At 42.0% G+C, this 27048-nt stretch overlaps 1 protein-coding gene across 4 annotated transcripts in view; it reads right to left on the bottom strand.

Moving 5' to 3' along the window:
• The window catches only part of PREX1 (phosphatidylinositol-3,4,5-trisphosphate dependent Rac exchange factor 1), a 172430-nt gene that overhangs the window by 91102 nt on the left and 54280 nt on the right, over nucleotides 1–27048 (bottom strand). For all 4 annotated transcript variants that reach the window (XM_035548097.1, XM_035548098.2, XM_035548099.2 and 1 more), the window contains exons 2-4: nucleotides 12635–12706; nucleotides 8147–8269; nucleotides 1243–1347 (exon numbers count right to left, since the gene is read on the bottom strand). In XM_035548097.1, coding sequence (XP_035403990.1) covers nucleotides 1243–1347; nucleotides 8147–8269; nucleotides 12635–12706 — 300 coding nt within the window. The remainder of the gene's footprint in view (nucleotides 1–1242; nucleotides 1348–8146; nucleotides 8270–12634; nucleotides 12707–27048) is intronic.

The raw sequence follows: 27048 nt of genomic DNA, 5'->3' as shown, positions 1-27048 counted from the left end.
TTTAATGTGCTTCATAATTAGTTTGCCAGCTGCTGCCGGCAACAAAGACGGGAGGTTTTCGCCAATCCAGTGGAAATGCAGAGAACACTTTGGATGTTGGGAAGGATGGTGTTTATATTCACTTTCATTGCTCCTATTTCTCGTTATTTTCCCTCAACAGAAGCATCCAGGGGAGTCCATGAACAGGAATGGCTCATTTGGAGACTCAAACTAATGGTTTAATGGTGTTCATTAAACTCAGACACGATAAAGAGATTCCGAGTACCCAATAGCATGCATGTTCCTGCCCCTCCCTCCAAGGCCTATATTTTGTGGCTAAAAGAATGCTCTGCTTGTGACAGGCATTTATGCAGAAGTTTCCTTCTGCTCTACTGTATTAGGAAAGAGCAAGCCTTTGGCAGAAAGGAAAAAACAAGAGCAGAAAGAAGAGCATACGGTCCATTGCAAAGCCTTTCTTTTTCTTCACAGCATTCACTAAGACAGTAAACTAGCGTGCTGAATTGGTCCCTCACCTACGCATCATCCCCATTCCAAATGCCTTCCCATCCATGGGTAGGAAAACGAGACACCTAAAATCAAGGAGAATTGGGGTGGATGCTGGGAGGAGAAATACGGAAGGAATTAAAAAAAAAAAAGATAAGAAACCTCAGGCAAAAGGCTCTGTCTGCAGATTGTTTCTCCTCCCAGCCCAGCCTCCAAAGAAGGCTGTAGGCCACACTCCCTTCCCAACATAGATACTAACACATCATGGGTTGGATGAGGAATTGGGCCATTTTTGAAACAAGCAGCAATGACACCACCAAAAGAATTCATCCAGCCTACGTTTCTTGCCCACAACTGGGCTCCCAGGGAAAATAGTGTCAGAAGCAGGCCACATGTTTCTGGTGGGTCTGCAGATGGCAAATTGGTCAGAGAATTGAGCATGGAACCAGATCCACTGGGAGCTAGTCACAGCCCCACTGATGACTTATTACATTAGTCCTTTCACAATCTTTACTCAACTTTTCTGTTGATTCTTTAAAAAAAAATATTCCGTTTCTAATGGAATTACTCATACCATAGCTGTGCTTAGTTCTGTACTTGAACTCACCAGTGATTTCAATACCCATCCTTTTTGAGTGCTACATAGCTGGAATGAATAATGTCTGCAAAATGCTTCGCATTCCTGGGATACTAAGGGGGTATTATGAGTACAGTACAAAGTCAGATCAGTAAGTCAAGAGTGCTAGAGAAGGTGCTTACCAGGAGGAATGCTCTCACTGTTGGGATCTTGTTCAATTCCATTAGCAGTCTGAGTGCTTTCTCGTGGTTGCTACAGTACTCCTCGTACACAAAGAATTTGTCTTTCTGCAAGGGAAAGCATATTAAGTTATAGACTTGGATAAAACTGAAGTGACAATATTGTCTCAGTCTGATACCAAATTCTTTACAAAGGAGTGTGCACACAAGTGGCATTAGGGTTGCATTTTACACGAAGTGAATGATACTCCCCAAATGTGAATAATGTATAAAGGTGTTCCACTAATTCCAAACTTACTCTTGTAAATTAGCATCAGCTTTTGAGCACAGATCTCTCCACCGCTTTTCCTTTTAATGCATGGCTGAAATAATATATCCTTTGCTGAAATAATGCATTTTGCTATCTCAGGGACACTCACGTATGTGTTAAGATATTCCAGCAGAGTAGACAGGAGCAAAGTAAAGGTGGGAACAAGGGGGACATAAGCGGGACTGACATTTCGGAGCTGTGCTATTACTGCTGCAGGAAGAGGAAACAGAGATGGCTGGGAAGAACCAAGGACTGGAACATGTCAGAGGGGAACTATGGCACGTAGAGCAACCAGCTGGAAATCCCCTGCCTTGCAGGGCTGAGGGGGAAAACACCAGTGAATTGACAAATTCACTTCGTGTTCTGAAACACAAAGTGATGCATCAGCTGCCCACAACAGCTCTTCTGAATGGAAGCATTTCATTGAACATATACAAAATATCCAACAGACCATGGAAATGAAAGGAGGAGAAAGGTAGCTTTATGACTAGATTGAGTTAATTGGAGTGGATCATGTCATACCCACCACCACCTGTAGTGGAATGAAATCCCTGGTCAAGAACCAAGGGAAAACTGGCAGTACTCAGTTCTGCTTTACTGATCTTCAGAGCCAAAAACAGTGCATCTTCTTATAATGAACATTACCAGAGTCCACAGCAAACATCTGCAAACACTATGAAGTGATTCACAAAAGAAGCAATAACAACTATTTCCATGCCTTAGTGGACCAGGCAAGGAGGTGAGTCGATCCTTTCAAGGCTGCTGGGAAGGGCTGAACTTTTAGCAGCTATGCTACGAGATCTCAGCATTGTGTTCACTGGAATAAAAGGAGGTCAAGAGGCTGCATTAGGCTTCAGTCAGGTTAAATGGTTCAGAAGCTAAAAGCACCCAACATTTATCAGGTGCTTCTCATAATAGTAGCTTCTCTCCTGGTTCAGCTAAGCCACAGTGAAGTACCATGCAGAGGTACACAGAAAGCTACTTTGCATATTAAAAGCAATTTAGCTGGGTTAGGGATAATGCACAAGACCTTGCAGAGCTAGCATCTCGGGGCATCATGCCATGTAGACAATGCCCTGCGGAGTTTGTTGTGGTGTTCACATCAACTTTCTATTTAGGATCCTAGCATGAAAATATTCTCCCTGAACTAACTCATCTCTCCAGAACTTGGAAGTTAATTTTCTGAGTTTTGATAGGCCTCCCGGCACTCTTCAGGAGACATGGAGCGCCCTGTGCTAGCTCCTGATGAGATACCTGCAGTCTGGCTACCTCTAAGAGAGCTTAGAGTGATCGAACCAAAAACTACTGCCAACTGAAGGAGTTAAGTAACACAAAGCCCTGGGAACACAGCTGTACTCATCAGGCATTCCGTCACTATTGTCACATGGAAAAGAAATTGTGTTTACATTAGTTTAGGAGAAGCATTTGACATTCTGTTCAGATGCTCAATGGTTAGACGTACATGCTCAGAGACTGAAAAGCACTTTTAGATTTATTTGTTTTAACTAACAATGTGGTGACTTTTATTTTCCCCTCCTCATGCCTCCAAAGGAAGAACTGACAATAAAAAGATGCATTTCCAAACACAGCAACAATGGTACAAAGCAAATAAAACAACGGCCACAAAGTGCGGTGCAAAGAGCTGGAACACAGTTGTTCAAGACATCCTTCATCTACAGCTGTTCATATTGCTCTAATACTGGGAAGCTAGAAGGAAACAAAGGCTTCTGACCACCAGATGCAGGAAAAGGCAGGATTGAATCCATAGCACAATAGAAAAGAGGCAGACAGACCCAGAATTGTTTTTATCCTTAACATGGAGAGTTGCAGAGAGAGGACAGATTTATGAGTTTCCCCTACATTTCCTCTCCTCCCCTCAGCTCCCTGGATGCACACAAGCAGCATGTGTGAAACTAAAAATAGCAACCATTAAGACAACAGCATCCAGTGCATCAATGCACACAAAATGTCATTGCTCAGGTTTCTGACTACAGCTCCAAATGTCTGGAGTTTTGGGAGATTATATTTAGATCATGACAAAATCCCTTTGCTGAACTCAAAACAGTACAATAATTATACACACACCAGAGTGCTTTCATCAAGTCTTTCCCATCTGTCCCTCATGCATGAGACCCACAAATATGACAACTATGTTTTAAATTACTCAGTGTCTGAAGTGTTTAATTTCCTCTCTGGGTGACATTCAGTCCTGGACTCTCCCATCCCCTGGTGAGGAAATTATCAGTTACATAATTACAGATGTTAGCCCAGGAATTGGGAACCTACAGTTACTCTATATTAAAGTGCAATTATGGTCAGAGAAGTGACCACACAAAAATGGCACCTTCTTATTCAGCAAATCTGCTGGATACACAGATAGACCTTCTGGTTTTGGTGACAAAAATAAGTCTATAACATTCTTAGTTTGGTTAAATATTTAAATAAATAGTTTATTTTTCATATATGTTATTTTGGGTCTGGTAGAACAGCCCACAAATTAGTGCAAATTTCAAAATAGTTTTGGCTAGAAAATTTATGGAAGACATTTGGTAAACTGCAATCATGTTATTTGGATGTATTTTTAATGAGGCATGACATTTTCTTCTTTCAAAGCAAGCTAAAATCAGTTTTGTCAACATGAAAAGCCTAAACAAGAGATTTCATTCTGAACAAAACAAAATCCCTGATGACTTAAACAGTAAAACTGATCACTCATGCAGCATTGCTCCTAAAAATGAGATGAAAACATTTCACTTGAACAAGCTTATTTTATAGCTACGAGGTTACCAAAGCTCTACCAGTATGACAGTAAAAGAAATCAAGCACCAGTCAATCCTCTGCCCTTCTGCTATGCAGTCTTACGTTTTCATCACCAGTAGAAGAAAGCCTATATTGACGAGGTGTAATTATTCAAAGTTCAGTGTATACGTTCTCTTTGATGTTAAAGATCTGTTCTACATATCATGGTTTTTTTCAGTCAGCAGATTTAATTTTGAATTAACATTTACGTGAGTTCGGTATGACCATAACAGAAAGTAAAGAACAACAACTCTTTAAAAAATTCCAGTACCTAGCATCAGACAATGGACTTTTCACGATCTTCTGATCAAATAGAATACACCAGGGCAAACAAGGTCTGTCTTCCAGAACAAAATTGCTTTTCACAGCTGAATAACAGAGCAAGCATATTTCATCATTTGTTAAAATACTTCCAAAAGTCAATGTGCATTAGTTGCAGTGAAAAAGTATAGCTCTTTTGGAGCCACTGCAATATTGGCTTGTTTCAGGTATTACCCAAGATCTGAATCCTTCCAAGCTGGAGATCGGGGAGGATGTCCTAGCATTAATCTAAATGGATCAATCATGATCCTAGAGGCTTAATTACGACTAAAAGTGGCATCCTGTTTTTGAGCATGGGTGGACTGCTATTGAGCTAGGCTATTCTAGGCCAAGGTAAACCATGAAAATAGTCAAGTCTATAGATATTAGAAGAAATTTAGGATACACAGATCTCATCAACAGGACCCAAACACTATTCTGGTGGATCTCACCATGGGGAATCTGGAAACATCTGTCAGAGGTGTGTAATACAAGGAAACTAGAGAAGAAATGCCCTCTGAGAAACTCTGTGTCTGAAAAAAAAAAATTGTGCTTCAAACATTCTCAAACTCTTCTCTAAATTTATAAGCACTTTTAACATTGAGCTTCTGTACCTATGAATTTAGAACTATAATATATAATAGGTACCTATGTACCTATTATGTACTCTATGAGAGTACCTATGCTAACATCTGGCTGCTGACAAGGATGGGTTTTATAAGCTGAACTGGGAATGACCTTGCCAGGTGATCATGACAGAAGATACACTGATACGTTCAAGATTCACAGGCCTTATGTCATTTCCTCGCTGCAAACTCCCTGAGGATACACTGTGATTTGATGATAATGGGGAAAAAAAAGCGCTGAGGGCATTTTTTTCAGCACTTCTTTTTTTCTTAAAGCACATTACAATACGAGAACCTTAGGCAAAATGAAAAAAAAAGAAAGTAAAGAAGTATCACCCACATTTTCCTTGGGTAAACAGGCTAATGACATGCTCTGTCTCTCTCAAAAACAAAACAACACAACACATTCTTCAGCCATGTTGCAGGAGTGCATCACTAGAAGAGAACAGCTGGCTTTTTCTCCAGGAAACCTCAAGTGCACTGCAAGGGCTTCTTGTGGTAGCAAAGTACTGTACACAATTTCAAAAAAAATGGTTTCAGCATCATGGAAATGCCTTCAGGAACAACTGTTTCTGAGGCGCAGTTTTGAGGGTTTTGTTTGTTTGGTTGTTATTTTCTGTGAATGCTTCTGCTTCACCAGAACAACCCCAATAAGGGAAATGGAGCTTTGGAAACCTGATCAGAGAGGAACTCAAGACTCACTCTGAACCACAGTTGCTGCTAGCATCTCCTGCTGGAGACTCACTATGGAAGCCTGCACTGTGAGAGGGGACAAATCCCACATCCCTCACTCCCACATACCTACAGCGAGGCTATTCTAAAACCCAGGCATAGTCTGAACACAAGGACAGATCATTTCCTCTTTTCTTGATAACCTGCTGTTGACTCTCCCCTGCTCAGTCCTGAGGTGCCACAAAGCTTCTAATGTTATTCCTACACTTCCTTAGGGTCCTTATTGATGAGACCAGCTTCTTCCATATATTCTGAATTGAAAGATGTTTGACTTCCACCTGCATAAGCTACAGGTTTTCTTTCCTACGGGACTGTGAAATGGTTGATGTACACGTTATTTGCAATGCAGTCCACAGACTACAGTGTAAACTGATCTCAGTGAAATGGCCTCTGTTGGAAGACAAATTCTTACCAGCACTCATCTCTATGCATTATAGTTTCATAATTCCTGCTTTGTTGCATGTTTGAGAAATAAGAAACATTCAATTACATAATTATTAAATTCTGCAGGAATAAAGTTACAAAATGCTATGTTCATGTACAAGAAGATATTGCCAATGACTACATGTACCAGGCTTGAATTCAGTCAAACTACAAGATATTAACATTTCTGGCTAGTCAGTGCCACCCCGAAACACAGTGGACAATCTGACAGCATCACTCAAGACACACTTGCTAATGAGTACTAATATGTTAGTACAGGACACCTTGTTGGTGGGCAATGATTCTAGCCGGTATTCAAGTCTTTAACTGAGTACATCAGTATGTTCTTCAGCAGCTGACAGTCAGTCCTTACAGATGACACAATTTTGGGGCACTGTTTCAATACACATTCCACTATTATTTTAATTGTCACAACATAAATAAAATTTATAATTGGTAAAGCTCTATAAGTCAAGAATGGCTGTATAACCGCTGTCCACTCAAGCCCAATGAACTGTGAAAGCATGAATTATAATTATGGAAGTGTAATACAACATATTTTGATGGGAAGTTGGCCTGTGGCTTAATGCAGTTAATAAGAATTTGAAGAAATGGCTATTACGTATATACTTTCTAATTTTTCAGACATCTCAGGAGGGCAGCTGCATGCAAAAAAATCCATAGCTTTGAATTATTATACTTGTAAATCAGTAAATCAGCATTTAAATGAGTCCAGCTTGTGACTGGGTGTATGCAATAATTGATCTTGCATACACAATCAGTGCATACTCTATGTTCATATTAGTTTGCAATAATAAGAAGCAAATTATAATGAGAGAAGCAGTGGTTCTCTGACTTCCATGATTCCCTCACTTCCAATTCCATAGTTCCATGGTCCCTATTTATAGGTTTGTGCTTTCCAGGTCACCTAGCAGTACCAATGTGACTGGCGCGCATAATTGTATTATGAATGTATTAGGAGAACAAATAATAAAACAATCAGGCATAAAGTCAGATGACACAAAAGTAACCTGTCAAAATGTTTTGAACAACCTGGAACTGTCAGAGTGTACCACAACTACTTTGCATTTTGTGGCTGTGGCACTCTTAAGCTATCGTTGAGTCTAAAAGCCAAATTTTCTATATTTTTGAGCTACAGAAATCAGGAATTCATTTATTCCATAGTAAAAGGTAGTATATGGTAACTCGTACTGTATTTCAGCAAGTGCAAGATAAGCTATCTCATGTTACATTTCATTTACTGAATGATACATGTATGCACAGACACTAACTACTGTAGATGAGGTACAGTCTTTTGTTTACAATTTTTGTCTTCATGGGTTTCCAATATTATTTAAGTACAAAAATATTAATTTATTTGACATCATGCTTCTTTTCTGAAATATTTGGAACCAAAGTAGATGAATTCTCAGCAATAAGTGTGATCAGCTGTGTGAGGGGGAGAAAAAAGGAAAAAAAATATTCAATGGGAAAAGAAAGAGTTTCTAAAAATACCTCGTTGTTTAGCTGAGTTTGATGTGGCTTCCATTGTTCTAACCTCATTCACAAGTTTTTTCCCACCCTAACTTCAACTTTCATACAAGACACACATTGTCACAGTATTGCTACAAGCCATAGAGATTAGGGCTAGTTAAGGGGCATGGGAGCTTATGACAGGAAGCTGCATTTTCAGATAGTGTTAAGTCATTGTACTTACAAATTTTAAGAAAACATTTCCCAGTTCATGCTGAGACTGAGGTTCTGGTTGTAAACAAAATTCCAGAGCAGCCAGGAACTCCTTGTGAACGCCAAGAATGTCTTCGATGTTAGAAAATAAGATCTGAAATACATAAAGAGAAATCCAACGCTAGCTGTTAATAAAACACTCTCAGGTATATTAGAGTAATAGCACCAAAATACTGTGGTTCTAGACCTACTGGTGAAAAGATCTAAAGCACAGATAGTAACTGGTAACGAAGGAATTACATTGTATTTGCCCCATTCCTGGCCTCCTATGGAAAATCTTTATTGCTACTGATGTACCTGCTGTAAATGAAGGTTATCTTTCCAGGCACCTGAGCATGATAAATGTGAACAATCCCTTTCAAGTCTACAGAAAGTCTCCTATGAGACCAAACAGGTGAATGGAATTGCAAGGACCAAAGTGACTTTGCAGGAGATAGAAGCAGGAAGTCATTTGCCTTTCCTTCCCACACATTATAAAGCATTTCCTAGAAGAAAGGGACATGAAGCTAGCACTCACAAAGATGTACCTGTACATCAGAGACCAAATCTCTGCAACACGTGAGCTAGCATTTCACTGACAGGAGCACAGAATAGTGTAAAATATTTCCAAACCACAAGAGCAGAGTTTTAGAGTTCCCTTTCACCACTCTCAGTGACTGTAAAAGACATTTGTAGTGGCAGAGAGGCCCTTAGCTTAGATGTGCACTAAAAAGAGATTGTGCAATCTCACAGCTAAATGATCCCTAGGAATTTGAATACGTGTATGCTAAGGGAAATAAACTGCCAGGACAAAAGCTGCTATAAACATATAGATATTTATTAGGCTATCATCTTCATAGGAAATACAAAAAGAGAAGTGTGAATACATTTATAGAAGATGGGAGATTACCTGCACAGGAGGAGAAACCCTGATGCATGGTGACACTGCTATCAGTACTGACAGCCACTGGAGGAAAGCCTGACTGGGCAGATCAAAACCTGGAGCCTGCAGTGACATACACATTGCCGACAGCATTTTCCATCACTCTGCTTTAACCATGCCGGTTGCAAAAAGAAGATTTGCTGTGCAGTCAAACCAGCTTTCATATTGGAAGCTGCCTCCCAGCTCTTGCACGGTCAGTGGGTGTCACTCCTACGAACCCCAAAGACAACAACCTGGCAGAACCAGCCTTCAGCTTCCTGGCAGTTAGTGGGGGAACTGAGTGAGCCTAAGATCTTCTAACAGTTCCTGAAGCACCTTACAGTAACATTAACCTTTTCAGCTTCATGAGCTTTATTATGCAGTGGAATTTATTCAGCAGATGTGACACTAATTCAGCCTGGTGGATGGTGATACAGTAGTAATTAAAAAAAAATAATCTCTAAATTAAGTATAATCATTAAGGACAGGAACGAAAACAGATTCTTGGTTTAAAACCAGTCTCCCTCTGGTTTTGCGGGGATAGACATGACAAGGAATTCAAGGAGCCTTCTGTGCATGTACTCAGATACAACTCTGTATCTTGTGTTATTCAAGGATAGGGAGAGCATTTTTCTCAAACTCCTGCAAGCTGGCTGCATGCACAGAGCACATAGTGTTGCGTTTTCCTTTTCTTTACTCACCTCTGACTTCAGGAATATCAAGGTATGGTAGTCTGCACTACCATGTATGTGTACTTGTGTCACGTTGCTCCTTTCTGGCCCTGAATAAACTGAAGATTCCAGCACACTACTTGCACCGAGGGGCTCTGAACCCATCAGAAAAGAAAGGACAGGGAGCTAGGACTGTTTCATTGCTTCCAGAAAACTTCCAGTGCAAATTCAAGCAGAGCATATGATGATTCTATTGCATGGCTGAAAGTGATGTGATGACACATTAGCCTGTCTGCATGGCTGTGCCAGAAGCTGCGCCAAAAGAGGATGAACAAGGAAGAGGAAAACATCTGTCAAGGATGATTTTCTCCTTCAGGAGCAGTCTTCAGGAGGGTATTTTGTGATCCAAGGAATATCTGTGTAATCTAATAAATTATGTGATGGTCAGGAGAGCTCTGCTTGCAGCAGATTTCACAGGTAATAGGAGTCACATGAAAAATCAAGGCAGCAGAGAGACTTTGGCTGCATTTGCTTTTATATCTGATACACAATTACCCTTGATAAATTTCATGTGAAGGATCTATGCCTGACAGCTTGCGTACACCATCAAGTTGTGCTGCCTTCACTGTGCTGTATCAGTAATATGATATCATTGTTCTACTACAAATGCAGCGTGATGCTAACATATCAATAGTTATTCCCACATAAGGCAGCAAATAAACTGAAACAACATTGATGATGTTGCTGCAGCTGTTAGTCACTGGAGTACTGGGCCTTGCGCAGGATTCAGTGTGGCCTCTCTGGAAGAAGATACAGTGGCCAAAGACTACTGAAGACTTCACTAATCAGCGCCGGCTGTAGGAGAAACCCATAAAAACAGTATTGGGAGCCATAACCCATGTTACCCTAAAAAGTACTTTTTCCTTTTGTTTAGAGGTAGGTGACTGCCAGAATACCCTGGATTTTCCTCTAGACATTTCTGCTGCATGAAGAAAGAGAGGAAAAGACAGGGTTCTCTTTACATAAGCTACCAAACCATTTATGTACTCTCTGCTACCACCTTTTCTGCTGCCACCCGCCTCACAGCTCCCTGATGACCCAAGATATATAGTATGAGCAGGCAGAGCTATCAGAAGTCCCAACACAGCCTCGCTTGTCCTGCCTCTACCAGCAAGGATTGGCAGAAGGAAAGAACAACCGTCCTTCAACTGCAGGAAAGACAACTGCATTGTTTAGGACGGGAGGAGGAAAGGGGAGAGATAACATTGACTCTGGTCAGAAAAACTGTGCCTTTGTGATTCTATTTCACCAGCAGCAGGCATAGGTCCTTTATTACCAAAGAGTAGCTCTGTTATTGAAAGCTGGGTATTGTAATAATAAGAATTAATGAGGCCTCACAGTGGCCTCACATAGGCACCCGCAGGCAGTTGAGGAATGACACAAAAATGAAGTAGTACTTCCCCAGAGGAATGTGATGGACCTTAGAATACAAATACATTTAATCAGCAGAGAAAATAAGGGCTTTTTTGCATGGGCTATGTGGGCACTGCATCTGAGTGTATAGCAGTCATAATGGTATCTGAAGAATGAGAAAATTAACAGCAACTTTCACCAACCTCTGCAGTTGTTTGTCAAATTGGCAAATGGTTGTGTACATTTACTTCTCCTGCAGAGGTTTCTTGCACACTTCTCTACTCACAGGATCTGTTATCACTAATCACTTGTCTACTTTTCTCTCAGCCGTCCCCAAACTTACTTCAGACTGTAGATGGCGAGCTTCCAGGGAACAGGGACTTCCAAATTTGAAGACAGCAAGAGGCTTAGCTCTACAAATCTGCCAAACCTTCTTGCTACCACCCCATGCTGATGCCAGTCAATCAATAATAGCGTATCGCTAGCCCACAGAAAGAATCGCATGATGGAGGCTGGATCCCTGCTAGGATCTCAATACTTCCAGGTGATACTGCTACATAAAATGGAAACACATCAGCTGTAGTAGTGCTGGCCAGTATGATGTACCTATTGTTGCTGCACTCTGCTCCCATTAATGTATAAAGCAAAGACTCTGCTGATGTAGAAGCTACAGGATCAAATGCACGTCCAGTAAGCAAGACTCTGATGGCAGACGCTGAATCCTTTCCCACTGATGCTGAGGTTTCATTTGTGTATATGTACAAAGAAGGTTTTGGTTTCACAAGTATGTGTGTAACAAAGAGGGTTAAGCCAAATTGCTAAAAGAAAGCGTTACTTATTTTTATGAATATAAACCACAACAAGGTCTCCTGTGACAGTACGCAGTAGAGAAGCTAGTACCTCATAGCTCTGTGTCCCATATGCCTTTCCAGTGCAAAATTCATTCAGCAATGTTCTCATGCTAGGGTCTCCCATTCCTCAGTCCTCCCACAGGAGCCCAGATTCCTTCCTACTACAATCCAAAGGAATATTCCTGCCTCCTTCTTATAACACATTTCATTTATAGATTTGGAAGAGACAACAGATGTAAACTGGCTCACTGATTACTGTCAAGCAAAATAGATAGACACAGCCACTTCATTCCATGTCTTTCCCCTTAAGGGGGCTAAAAAGGTCTCTCTGTCCTCTGTACACCATTTCACAAATCTTGCCAGAAGTTAGTGTTTCTGACAACAGTACGCTGTTACCAAATTCTACTGAAATTAGCTGGTGGGATGAAAAAATGTTGGAAGATGACAGCTAAACAAATGGGCAAACAGACTGAGAAACTGTCAGCGTGAGCCTCTTTTCCTTTGGAAACCAGTTTAATAATAAGCATCAATAAGACACGAGGATGTTTGTGATATCTATATGCCAGAATCTAGCCTTTCACTATGTATGAAATCCCTATCAAAGAGGAATATGGAAGAAATACCTTAACATTCTCCTCTGTTATGTATTTCTCGGCTTTGTCCACAGCATTCTGGCGGATCCGGTGAAGAAATGCCTGCAGAGAAGAAAAAACAATGTTCAAACTTGATATAGTTTTTTTTTCACTCCTTTATATTATCCTCTAGTTTCCCATCAGCACAGTGTGGCTGATTACCTTTAAGATTGAATGAATGTAACCATCTACCAAATCACCACCACAGTTCTTAGACTCAGACTTGCATTCAGGATAACACAAAAGACATTTCCTACAACGCTGGGTTTTGCCTGGTGATAAATGTCTTACCTCTGATGAGATTTTTAGACTTAGTTATCTGTTACTACCAACAAACCACAGCAAGGCTCTGTTTATTTTTCCTTTGAGGGTTTCCCCTCTCTCTAAGATGCAGCTGTTTTGACTCTGGGAGGCAGAGTGCCTGATGTACATCAAGACGCATGTCAGTGAAAAGGACCGGGGGGAAAAAAAAAAAAGAACTAACAGAAGTACATTCATGCTGCTAGAGCTGAGGTATGTCAGAGCTATGGACTAGAGTTATGGACACTTTCAACAGACTCGATACTTGGGGAAGGGAAATGAAAATCACCAGACAATGCCTGGGACACATTACCCTCTTTGCCGTTTCACTTGGTTATAAACAGGCAGAACAATGCTAGAACTTTTCACCTAGGCCAGGTTACCCCTTTCCTCAGCTCTGCAAAAGCTTGATTTCAAGTGGCAATCAACAATAAGCCCCAGGCCAGACATAAATTGGCAATGATTCCAATACCAGCCTTTAAAAGCTTAATTCTGGCCACTAGAAGTGAGGAGCTACTTGCATTTGCACTGAATATGCCCACAGCACATTTGATCCAGTGGGAAGGATTTAGCAAAGCCTGCTTTGGGGGATTTCTACTTCAAATCTCCCCCTTTTCAGGGACCATTGGCTAAAAGGTTCTTCTTAAGTGAGCACAGGATCAGCAAAGAGATGCAACTACCTGCAGGTGAGACTGAAGGGAAAGCAGTGCAGGCAGAACCTGCTCTGATAAACTGCAACAGCCATGCACGGGAGGGGAGAGGGTTTTCCTCCCTGTCTCTGTCCATGGCTTCTAACTTGCCTCCCACACAAAGGGTGAGCCCTGGGGAGTACTGTGAGCAAAGAAGGAAGGAACTTGTCTTACCCACCTGAGACAGAGGAGAAACGGGTCAATTCTTTGTATTTATGGTACAAAGCAGCTTTGTTACAGCTTGATAATAATAAAAGGCTTTTAAAAGTTGACCGCTCCTGAGTAATGGTCACATCAGCTGATGCATACTCAGCTTTTTCTTTTTTCCTTCTCCTCTTTTGCCTGTTGGGATTGCCAGCAGCTTACAACCTGGTAAGAAGCAATGTCATCGAAACAAACTCAGAGCTTACAGAAGGCCTCTGCTAGTCTGGTTGGAAAACAGCAAGCATGTGCCTCCGTCTCATTTTCAGCCCCCAAAAGGGCACATCCCTGTTTCTGATAAGCCATGGCTCTATAACATGTCACCCTACAGAACAGGCACCAATAATAATAATAAAAGATGAGTTAACGAGGCACACAGCCCCTACATTTGTCTGGGGCCCTGGGTTCTCAACCCGCTTTTTTGTGACCAAATTTCCAGGCCTACAAGCACATTCCTCCCCTTGTATTACTAAACAGGAAGGGGATCCTGGCTGGATTCCAGCTAGATATGGAGAATTTGGAGCAGATTGGGTAGACTGAAGTCTGAAAACCAGATTCCTGCAGTAAAGGAACAGGACTTGTGCCAGTGGCAGAAAGGCCGTTTGATAACAGCCAGCCCAGACACCTTGCCACTAACCTGGCCAGGAACTGCTGCTATGCGAATGCGCTGCCCAGCATCTTGGAAAACTCAGGAAGCATCTGAAATGAAGTGTTCAGCGGGATGACTAATGGCAGGAGGGTTGACAGGAATAGCTGTTGCCCTCCCACTTCACTGCTGGGTGCAATACCTGAGCATTAAGAGTCAGGCATCCGATTGATGTGAGGTAGCAAGTCATACTGAAGTCGCTTATTCGCAAAAGATAAGCCAATCAGTGACTCTTCCTTGCTTTAATCACATCTGTTTGGAGACAACAAATCCAACTGGAACGATTAATTAATCTAGACAATTAGCAGTTCCACTGGTGACTAATATTTACCTGCATATGAGTCTCAGTATGTTGGGTCTAATAATAGAAAGATGGTAAACAGAAGTGCAAATCACATTAACTGTTACAGGCCAGTCAATAAAAAAGCAGAGTCTGTGTTAATCTAAAAAACAGCTTTGCTGTGATGCTTGCCTGAAAAGATCATTTAACAGGAGCGTGAGAAATGGAGAAAGGGAGAGCAAGAAAAAAAAATGAGAAAGGCACAGAAGAGAGAATAGAAAGTACGAAATACTTAACAGGGAAAGAGGCAGTCAACTTACTAGTTAGTTTGTCAGATCTTCTACAAGCCTCTGATTTGTCTTGACGTGCACAAGCAGCAATCTCTCCAGTAACATTAAAAACAAGAGAGCTACACGAGATTTTTGCCCTAGAAATTTAGCAGTATACTTTCCAAAATGCAGCCCCAAAAAATCTAAGCTTACTGGACGCAGCACTATTTGTTCCCCAGCTTTCAATACCTTTTCATCTGCAAACAGAGTCTTTTGCAGCACGGTCACTCAAATTAAAAGCATGATAAATGCAGCCTACTAAACAGCAGCTCGTGGAGCTAATGTTGTGTGCCCTGTTCACATGACAACACCACTTCCCTTCCAAACTGCTTCGAGCTTGGAAAAAGCAGCCCTTTTCCCAGAGATGTTGTTCAGACATTTAGGTCAGCGTTTTCCAAACGTCAAGCTATTTTGGTGCTACTGGTTTTATACTGGGCCCCAGACTCTTCTGTATCAAAACCATCCCTCCCTCCACCTGGTGACAGCCTCTAAGGCCCGCTACACAAGCAGAGCGCAGCTCTCTTTGGGGAACACAGCTACAGGGAGTGGTATAAACTTTTATTAGACCAAGTGATTTATCTGGAAAATCAGACAGGTATTTAGGGCAGGACGTGACAAAGGGGAGGACGAGGAACTTTAGCAACTTGCCATGCCCATATCTCGTTTATATTCCAAAACATACTGTTTAATTAAAGAGTAAATACGTGAAGGGATAGGAGCTTTTCTGGTTATTTTTAATGTTGCAGAGTCAAGTGCTGCCTGCTCCCTCCTAGGATACAGCAGAATGACCATGAGCATCTTTCCTCCACAAACAAAATCAAAACCCTCTACCACAACATGCTATCATTTTCCTACATTTACAGATTAGCATGAATTCAGGGAAGGATAGCAGCTTATGATACAAACTTCACTAAAACAGCTATGACGTATCGGATGGGTAATACGCTGTTGAAGAGCTAGAGAGATGAATAGGTAACAGAAGTTGGCCTTCTACCTGCCCGTACGCTGGTCATGACTGATATAAGGTTAAAAATTTCACCAAAAAACCCAGCAGATAGGATGGCAGAAAAAAAATGACTTCTTTTTTTTTAATCCCCGCAGTTGTTGATTTTGCTCTCTTGCCATTTGTAGTGTTTTGCCGTGCTCACGCTGGGCAGACCCAGGACTCTGAGCTACCCAAGCTGTACAGAGGGCTACTGCTTCCGCATCAGAAGGGACCAGTACAGCCCATGGCTCCATAACAAAAACATGCAGGGAAAAAATGGGAAAGCAGGCCGGTAGATTTTCATTCTCCTGACAAAGCCCTGCGAAGGTCTCATCTTCCATGTGTGCATGCTAATCATTAGGAAAACAGCCCACAGAGGATTTGTTTTTGTTTAAAATTCTGCTGCTGCATCAACATAACATTTATTTGTGCACTGTGACTTGTTGCCCTAGAGATCTGCCGCTTCCAAACTCAGCAGGCCATGTCTGATGGCCCCTCATGTCATGCATAAACACAGCTCAGAGTTTGTCTTACAGCACAATGCTTTGCGGAATTCAAGGAAATCTATAACAAATTAGAAGGAGCAGGGTGAAGAGCTTCCTTTCTGCGCTATGGTGTATTGGGTGAGTTCATAATGACTGAAAAATAGCATTCTTCCAACAAAGAGACACATTACAAGTCTAGAATGCGATTTAGGTACAAAACTTCATTTCACCAAATAAGCATTTCTAACAGCCCCTTCTTCTTAAAGAGGTTTCATTCTCCAGTTCTTTATCCCTAAAACCCACGGTTGCAATGAAACCTTGTTGCTTGGGGTGTCTTTGCTCCATCTCTGAACCAAAAAACCATGAAGCACAATTCCAGGAAAAAGTCTGCTAACTGGGAGTTGTTCTCACATGGAAGCCTGAATCACTGGGGTTTGTCTCAAATGCTTTTCAAGTGGCCCTTGTTAAACTTTGACTTGCAGTCTTTACTTCATTACAGAAAATGAGTGTTTAGCACCTTCCATCTAGCATAAGTAACACATGGCAAATCCCGGGGACGAGGCAGTGAGAGTTTGCTTGGGCCTCTTCTCAAGGGGACACTTCCTCAAACGTTTGGACAGGCTGGGAGATTTCTCATCGAACAGCAAGGCAGGCACACCGTGCATAACCCAGAGGGAAACGAAAGGAGAACAGAAACAGTGATGAGGCAATGACGAGCATATCCAAAAGGATTTCAGCCAGAGCCGAAAGCACAATCCTGTGAAACCTGTGTTCTGAACAGGGGGCTGCAATTGCATCTTGTCCTTGATAGAAAAGTGACAGACAACTTCGTTAGACCCATTAGTGATCAGCACTGAAAACAACACAGGGATCCATATGTACCTAGTACGTTCAGTGTTAAAACAAATACATTGCTTTACACCTTTACACTTGTGCAAACAATTGTTGAAAGCTCCTTGCAAGTGCAGACATTTTGATTCCAAGAAAATGTGCCCCCAGTGAAAAACCACAGAGGTGACGTGAACTATGAATTTCACCATCGGACATCGCTAACCATGCAACCCCAGCATAGGGGATATACACTAATCCGTCTCTGACAACACATAGTAAAATCTGTCAGAGATTTGAACAAGAACTTGCAAGTGTAATTTCACCTTCTTTTTTTTAATCACTTGAGTAAATATTGCGACTGAATGTGGCTGTCAGATACGCTTTTGACTCCACTGCAGTACTGATCATGTCCCACAAAACTCCTTTGTCTTTAGCAAAGCAGCTTGGCAGTCCTGTGGAAACGTGGCTCTACTAAAATAGTCCAATGATTTAAAATGAGTGTTTGCTGAAGCTTGTGTTTTAAGAGCAGGTGCATCCTTGCTCATGCTACTCAATTGTTAGCTTTGAACCTTGCCATCCTGGTCATGTTCTTTTGCTTTCTATCACATGTGCAGCTTCTAAGCTAAAGCTCTACCCAAACGACAGGAAACACAAATATCCTGCATCCTACATGTGAACTGGAGTTCTCACCTGCACTCAAGTCTGAGAGACAATGCAATAGATAACCTCAAAATAATGTAACAATGACTGCACAGGGCTACTTATACAAAATAAACCCCATCGCATCTTCATCATTATTATCCAGAACAAGTAAGCCTGCATTTCTATAGAAAATTCAGTCTTTCAGCACTTCCTCTTAAGTATGTTGCAACTACCTGAACACAGATCTTTCACTGCATGCTAGCACAGCTCCGGGTTATTAACCAACTGGGAATCAAGTCATTTCAGCTGGGGGTGGACCTTCTTCAGCTCCGTTGTTCCTGGAGCATCCCGCAGTCCTGCACACTATTAACCAAAATCTGACTTCCATCCTAGAGACAGTTGGATTTTAATGACCGATGAAAGTAATTTTTGTATAAATTCAGACAATTAGTTTTCAAAGATCTCTTGCATTCCTGGACAAAAGCCAGCACACATATGGAGAACTCTGTGTCTGATTCGAGTTTTTCAGTAGCTTCAGTTTCTGTTAGAATAACTTCAGTCAGAAGGAACTCCTTTGACATCACCAGTGTTACACATGTAAAGCGGAGCGAGACTGAAGCGATTCTCCTACTTTTAGAGAACGAATTACTGTACCTTACACTGTAAATTGGCAGTCTGGGATTCACTCATTGCTCTATTGAGATTTCTCTAAGAACACATTTTAAGTTACCAGTATCTGGTAAAGGAAGAAAGAACTTAAGCATCAGATGAGTGCATTATAATGAAATTCTTGCAAAGGATATTTCACTTATGGAGAACATTTTTCTTGAGATCCTTTTGAAACAATGAGGAGCCACAGCTGTGAGAAAGCACTCTGCGAAAAGGAGCTCAGATCTACAGCCAAATGAATTCATCAGCAAACAGCTGAACAGGGACTTGCCTACAAGGCAGAGGTGTTTAGCAAGAGGAAATAGCATCAGAAATATCCTTCATTGCCCTAATTTCAGGCTTCCTGTGTATCAAATTGGCTTTAAAACCTCAAAGCTCATTGGTACGTATTTATTTTTTGATCTATCCCCTGACGAGGAACTAAACTATTAACTAACCAGAAAGATTTCAAGAGAAAAGAAAGTTATGCACATTATGGAATATTGAACATATTCTCTGCAAATGGTTCGGGCAGCCTGAGCTGTGAGCTTGCAGCGTTGCCTATTGCTAAGTAGAAGATCAAACAGACTCTAGAGTACAGTTTTTCAAATGGCACTTCTTTTCCAAAGGTTACTGCCCTTGCATAATCTTGGGCTATGTTACACAAGAAATGAGGTGGACTACTTGTACTCATCACCTATGTTCTGTGAAACTCACGTCACTGCCTTTTGAAAGGAAATATGAAGATCTCTGTCTTCATAACTCTTACTCCCATATTCCTGAGGACACCTTCCTTGGGGAGGACGTGAGCTCCCCTGCCCCAGCTCCATGGCCCACATCCACACTTCCTTCAAGCATTGTCATTGACAATAACAATTAGTTCACACACAAACACATGGATGTTACAGTGTGAATCATCTCTTTGTACAAAAAACTGCATGACCACTTGCAGAAGAAGTAGACTCTATCCCAGAAGAAACTGCAAAGACCATCACAAAACAAACAGCTTAAGTTGCAAAATCCAGACGTAACATGGGGAGAGATGTTTTGTCTGAGGCATGTTTTCAACAGATTTTATTTTTAATGGTATAGATACATAAGCAATAAATACGTCTACATATATATTACAAAACCTCCACTAACAATGACAACTTAATAATCGTGAATTAAGCACTGATCCTGGCAATCTGAAACCTCGTCTTCCCCACTTCTTAGCCTGACATTCAGTGAATCCTGATAAATACCAAATGAAATACAGGGAAGCATTCAGAAACTCAGCTGTTTAAAATCATAGAAGTATATGTATAAATAAAATGCTCGAATAAACAATCTGGATTATTTCTTTATAGACTACATGAGAAGTTCCCCCTGCTTACATAAACTATATTGCTTCAGATTTCCAAAACCCAAACTGATTTGTCCTTAACCAATCTTACATTTGAAGGCCCATGCAGTTACGTCCATGCCTGACTGATTTATCTTGCATCCGTCTTGCCATCAAGTGATTTACTGTCTATAACATCGAAGTTAATGAAAAACAGTTGCAAAATGCTGGCATTGCATAGCACTGGGAGTTTCAGTGGTACTCGAGGCAGTCAGACATTCCTATCACTTGTTATTTACTTGGACTCTCTTGACAAGGGTCCACTACAAGAAGGTTTCTGTCAACAAGTTGCCGTGGCTAGGATTCATCTCATCCGCTTGCACCCCCTAGAAGCTGAATCCTACCCTAAGCTGGTGATACAGCTTCTCTCCACAACAGAAAACAACAGGCAGGCAACTTCAGACAATGAGTCACTGCACTCTAGGAGTGATGTCTAGGAAGAAAGGCTGAATTACCCTCCAGAAATGCCTTCTCTTTCCAACAAGAGAGCCCGGGTGACAAGTTGAGATCAGACCACCTTCCTCGCCTGTACCAGTCTCACAGCATCTGCAAATGCAAAGTTCCAGAGCAAAAAGTGCAAATGAATCACGTCTAAAAGCAAACCAGTGACTGCATGTCTCAGCACGGGTGCACAGGAACACTGTGGGTGCAATGCAAGTGAATACCTGCAAAATTCACGTGCACAGATACTCTCAGCATGGCAGTGTTCTGGGACTCAGCACAATAGAACTGATCTAACTGCACTTCCCAGGAAAAATAAAGTACAAAGAAAGCTCCAAAAATACGCCAGGCTGTATCAGTACTGCTGGTGTACTGATGTTTACACCAGAATACTGCAGCAACAAAAAGATGTCAGCCTGAATTCATTCATGCATTGACTGATGAAGGAAGGTGAAACCAAAGGGAAGTGAGAGTGAAATATGTCGCAGTGTTTCTCTCTCCAAAGACAGATCCCTTTCTTAAGGAGGGCTCGCTCTCATTTGAATTACAAAAACCTTTTTTGCGAAGTGAAAGCCAGGCTGGTGCTGCAAAGGAGCCCATTGTCTGCCTTCTACCATTGCACTGACCTCTCCTATGCCCTCCTCCCCTGCCGTCACTAATATTTGCATCCGCAGGCAGGTCTGAAGATCCCAGTTCGCTTCAGAGTCCAACAAAAGCTACCTTTTTCACCTTTGAAATCCTTCAGGACTCATTTCTTTGCATCGCCTGCACTCTGGCTCTCTCGCCTCCTCTTCATGCTCTCCCTCCTCCCCAACGTGACCACAAATCCCTTCAATTACTGTAGATTAAAATAAAAATTGTCTTCTTTGCAAACCCAGAGCCTAAGGAAGCCCTTCTGTGAGGATCTAACCTTGGATGACTCCAATCCATTTTCAATGTCATCACAAATTATTTGTTTAGATTTTCAAAGGAGCTTAAGAAAGATATGTGCGTAAGTCCTGTAAGCCTTTGAAATACCTTCCCTTTTCTCAGCCTCTTCATGACTTTCTCTTTTTCTACAATCACGATTTTCATCATCTGACTGCACCATGGAACTCTTCAAAAAGCTTTTAGCATGTAGTTTGTTTGAATGGAGTGTTTTATTTCATTTCTCTTTTACGTAGAGGAACAAATCCTGACAAGTCTGTGTCTGCTTAGCCTTTACCTAACAGAAGTCTGCTTCAGGAGCACGTAAACACTGTAAAAAGGCTTCGGCGTCTGACCCATAGAACTTGTATTCATAATGCCCATGGCTGAAAAAAGCCTGCAGACTGCAACCAGTTTCTGACTACTGATAACTCCAACTGCAAAGATGTGAGCAGCACAGGGAACGTTTCATCGTCTCGGGCTCTGCACAGCTATTCCTTTTTCAAGGAGGTAAAAGCATCAGAGTGACTGGAAATACCAAGTGGTCCCCAACAGAGATAGCTAAGTTCAGGCAATGAATGTAATTGTAGCAAAGACTGGAGCGTCTTCAGCGAGTAGTTCAAACTTCTGACCTAAGATAAAGAACTTAGATACCAGAAAGAGCGTCCTTTCCCTTTTCTGCTCTCTCTTTTCAGTCACGGTGTCATAACACGTTAAACACTTAATAGACAAAGTTGAAAGTTTTAAAATGAGACCTGGTATCATTAAAGTCCATGGAATTTATTACATTAATTGCAATATAGGCTACAACTTCCCCTGTGCTATCCCCTCAGAAGGTAAGGGTCATAGAGAGCAGATAAAAGCTTACAAAAAACGTTGAGTCTTTTCTTGCATACTTGGTTTCTGCGTAAGTGTAATGAGTTGATCATTGTTAATCTCGCGGCTCTGAAATTTTACTTCAAGTGGATGGATGGTCAAGCAAACAGAACTGCCAAAACCTGCAGGTGTGTGAATCCAGGCAACCTCGCTGACCGGCACGTCGTTGGACCCAGATGACAGCCCGGCCCTCAATCTTGCAACCAGGTCCGTGGGGTGATACTGAGTAATATCAATTTTCAAGCTTCGATTGAACCTCTAAGCTAACCACCAGACCAGTTCAGCTTACTGCCACCAGGTTCACCGACCATTGTTCCAAATCACACTGTGCATCTACACAGGGCCCAAGCATCATGATCTCAGGTGACCCACAAACTCTGTCTACATTGCAAACATAACAAGATCCCAGGATCCCGTTTCATTAGGAACATTGTGTCCACATCTGGCTGACGTACTTAAATAGCCTCATACGTCAGTTCAGCATCAGGCTTTGGACCTAAATCTTGAGATGGTTTCTATGGGTATATTCTCAAGGAGATGTCTTTCTGATCTTAATTTATGTATACGCATGTGGCTGACAAGCAGGACTGGTGATCCTTGGTGCACTGCGACTTGCACACCCTCAGTTTGAATCAGGTTGTGTATCAAACTCCAAAATGCATGTATAATGTATTCATATTTGAGCATCTCCTTTACGTATGCAAACATTCCAGTGTTCTGAGTGGTGCATTTCCACCACAGCACAGAAGCATTAGGGCACCATTTCTCTAACTTGATTCCTAACTTTAAGAAAACCCAAGACTACAAACTGACTGACCAGTACCTTGCTAACTGCTAAAGTTCAGAGCTGAAAAACTATCAAGTAGAATTTCATAACTAGAGACATTTCACCTTATTGAGGTCCTCAGAAGTATTTGCCTGGGATCTGTTTATGCACTTAAAGGTTTCCTATTACTCTGTCTTTACAGCTGAAGTAAAACGGGAAGCACTGAGTCCTGTAGGTGCCTTGGCCAGAAATTCCAGTGAAACCATCCTGATTTCAGGTGTACTGGCCAACAGACTTCAGGCGAGCAGTAATGACTGTGTTTGACAGTCTCCATGCAGGCACACTAGACACAGGTGCAGCCGTGGGTGAGGGTTTCCAAGTTGTCATTTCTTGTTGAGGAGATATCCTGGTATCTGCCCGTGCAGCAGCTGCAGACAGTGCCGGCAGTCAGCTCCCAGCTGCAGCTGTGTCTGTGCTGGCTTGGCCAGGGCTGTAAATACTTTGGGAACTTGTGCTCCTTCATGACTAGCAACTGGGGCTCTGGTACAGCACACAGTGCCTGGATTCCTGGTCCTTAGTGATTGAAACTTCCTGCTGGGAGAAACGGGCTCAAGTGCCTGTGGTGTGAGGGTGAGGACGCAGCTTTCAGCGGAGGAGCAAACTGCACACAAGCCCCTGGCGTTCTGGGACTTGCACCACTGGAGCAGAAGAGGAGTAGCTGTCTCTCTGTAGCCTGTGAAAGGTTTGCAAGAACTCCAAATGTACAGAAAAAATGGGGTTTGGTGAGAAGTAGAGGAATTCCAGAAGGAGAAAGGGGGGGAGCAGGGGTAAGAGGAGGGAACTCCCACTGCCTAGAGCCTTTTTTGCTAAAGGGCCACAGATAACACATGCCTCATGCACCTTGGGCAGCTTTTGAGAAGCTAACAGAACGTAAAGGTTATGAATTCCCCACCTCAAAGTTGTCAGTAAGGCTATGCTTATTTGTGAGCTAGAGGATTAACCTACAGGTAACTGGAAGGAAAATGATTCTCAAGGACACTGATTTTTGTCTTCCCCAAGCAAAAGCCACAAGATTGTGACATCATCCCTCTGAAATGAATGAGTTAAAAGTTAAGTCTCCAGTTTATTGTCTTCACTCAAACTGCCGGTTATGCTGTGCTCTATGTCTTCTGGGGAAAAAAATATCACTTGTACATCAGAGATGTACGCTTCTATATTTTGGCTACATGGTAAATATCTGTATTACAATTATTTCATAGTTCACTAAAGAATAACGCTGGTAAGAGTGAAAGGGTTACAAATATAGTTCTGGGGAGTAATTCAGGCCAAGTCAAACAGCAGACTTTTTTTTTTTTTTTTTTAATGTTCAGTAAAAATATTTCTTGTTTATTTGCTTTTTAGTATTTATTCTGCAAACTGCTGGTCCCTCTGGCATGCTCCCTGGCTCCCCACCCTGATGCACAGTTGCTCTTATTTCCACAGCACGGACTACTGCTAGCCTTAGAGTATATTTGAGCTGCAATACTGATCCTGAAATTAGTTTACTTTAAGCTTACTTTGGTCCTGCGAGCAGTCCCTCAAGCGTCTCCACAGCAAAAGTTAGCCGAAACCGACCTCTCCGTACTGAAGGACTGTTTTTGGTATTCAAGCAATCTTGTTTAAGGCCAGCTCTAGTACTGTCTCATTTCACTGAAGATTGTAGCACCGAAGTACACTAAATCATTACCTAATGCCTCCTGCCCCTTCTCTGTTCATCTTGTCATATCTGCAGTTACAATTTATTTTTTTTAATCTTTATCATGTTTTAATATTTGACACCTCTCTTGTCCCAACATAGGACCATTACGAGGTATTTTACAATTAAGGAACCCAAACCATAAATCAGTCAGTGTATGTGATAAACAAGCCACTCAAATACTCAAAACCTGTACGGTCTGAGGACAAGTACACTAACTGGAAAGTTTCACAAATACTGACTTTAGTAAGACTACTTCATAAGGAAACTATTCCCAGCCTCACTTTGTGGTGGGGCAACGAGGAGCAGAGAAGGTTACAGCTTATCCAAGGTAACCAATAGAGTCTGGGAAGGAAGCTTCTGATTCCATAGCCTCTGATCAGCTCCCTCCCATCTCTGTAAAGAGTACAGGGAATAAACTTGCAAAAACTACCTAGCACTTGATGTGCCTTTTTTCTCCAAGCACACAGGATTTTTCACTCAACTTTGACTTCCAAAAAAACAGGGAGCATTTCTGTTTCAGGGCAACATGTCAGTAAATATTTCAAAATTTGATTAAACCTAGCTCAACGCTTTTTTTTTTTTCCCCAAGCTGCACAATGCTTCAAAAACCTTCCTACCCCAGCAAAGAGAAGAACACAGCTTTGGAGCTCTGCTTTGCATGCATTACCCCAGACGGCACTCACATACACACAGCCGCCGGTTACGCTTACATGTTGAGAAAGCCAGGCTGCACACAGCTGCACCTTGCAAAGGCTGCCCGGCTGCATTTGCAATTATTTACACACAAAAAAAATAAAAAAGAGGAAAAAAGAGCAAGCATCTTTCACATATTGGTTTAAAAGAGGAATTAGAAAAATTAACCTCACAAGCACATTTTTCGTCACCAGCCCTGACCAGGAACAAACAGTTTAGCTGATGAAGAGCTGCTTGCTAAAAGTACAGCAGCTGATCTGAGCTAGTTTTCCTAACCGAGCCCAATCCAACAGCCTCTGCACCGTTTTTAAAGTGCTCACCATTGGGGTCCTGCTGTTTGTGGGGATGTATGCGATATTTTCCAGCCATCTTTCCTCTACTGGAATAAGAGAGTCGAAGATTGAACTGGACAAGCATGCAGGACAGAATCCTCAATTAATTATGAAACATGACACCAAAATTTTAACCAAACCAAAAATCTTCCTAGGGATCGACAGCATAATTTATGGGGCTTGGATTATTATTAGTTTTTAAACAAACACCACTACATCCCTAAGCTCTACCAAGAAGCCCAAGCCCACCACAGGGTGGTCTGGTGCTGCCCTCCATCCACACACCACCTCAGAAACACCCGAAGGAAGCTTATTCGTATGTTAGGGCTCCTGCCCAGTTTTACAGACTGGAAATATTTGGGCTGCTCTAAAAAGCACCAGTCTGTGGTGCCTAGCCAGACCTAAATTCTGCACCACATCCAGTACTGAGCAGGAACCTGTCCCATTCCTTCGCAGACAAGTGGAAAACTATGCCATTTTGCCAGGTCAAAGAGCTAGACAGAACACTGTCTAAAAATACCTCCTGTCCTACTGCCCCACGCCAGCCAAAGGGCTGGGTTTCGTAGTTCCCCTTAACTACATTTATTTTGTTGTGACAGCCTCTAGAAAAGCTCCCTCTCACTGTAGCATTTCTTCTCTGCACACATATTCTTGCAGAACACAATCATATCACACACGGTCTAAAACCCCAGTTTCCTCTGAATCAGAGCAAAGAATTAGACCATTATATTTGAAACATAAAGGGGAAGTTGAGAGAGACCGAGAGAAGCTTGCTGGCATGCCCTGAGCTGAATGGCTGCAGCGAGCAGGCTGCCCTCCCTGCATCCCGCAGCCTCCGACTCGGTCTGAGCGCTGGGAGGGTCTGGGGAGGACGTACCGGCACTACCTCGGCGCCTCCGAGGATGGGCAGTGCTCTGCGTGGCATACAGGCTGCTTCAGATATCATCTTCACTCAGAGCTACTTCGTTTTGTGCTGTGCTAGGAAGGCCGGGTTGAAAATGGGATGATAGTTATGCTTTTAGACTGTGTGCACCCCAGTGCAAAGCTAAAGACGTCGCTTTGGTACCCACTTGCTCTTTCTTTAGAGAGGTGCAAATAGGAACTCCTCCTGAGATTTTCCACCCAATATTTTAATTTTACCAAAAGCAGCTGTGATCAAAACCGTTTGTTCAAAGTACCCTGATGTTTTTAAATGAAAAACAGCTGAAATTTTGAATTCCCTTCGTCTGAAGT

The sequence above is a fragment of the Cygnus atratus genome, chromosome 16, assembly GCF_013377495.2.
Source record: "Cygnus atratus isolate AKBS03 ecotype Queensland, Australia chromosome 16, CAtr_DNAZoo_HiC_assembly, whole genome shotgun sequence".
NCBI lineage: Eukaryota > Metazoa > Chordata > Aves > Anseriformes > Anatidae > Cygnus > Cygnus atratus.
The sequence above is the reverse complement of the archived record's forward strand: the minus strand, read 5'-3'. Positions and strand labels throughout refer to the sequence as shown.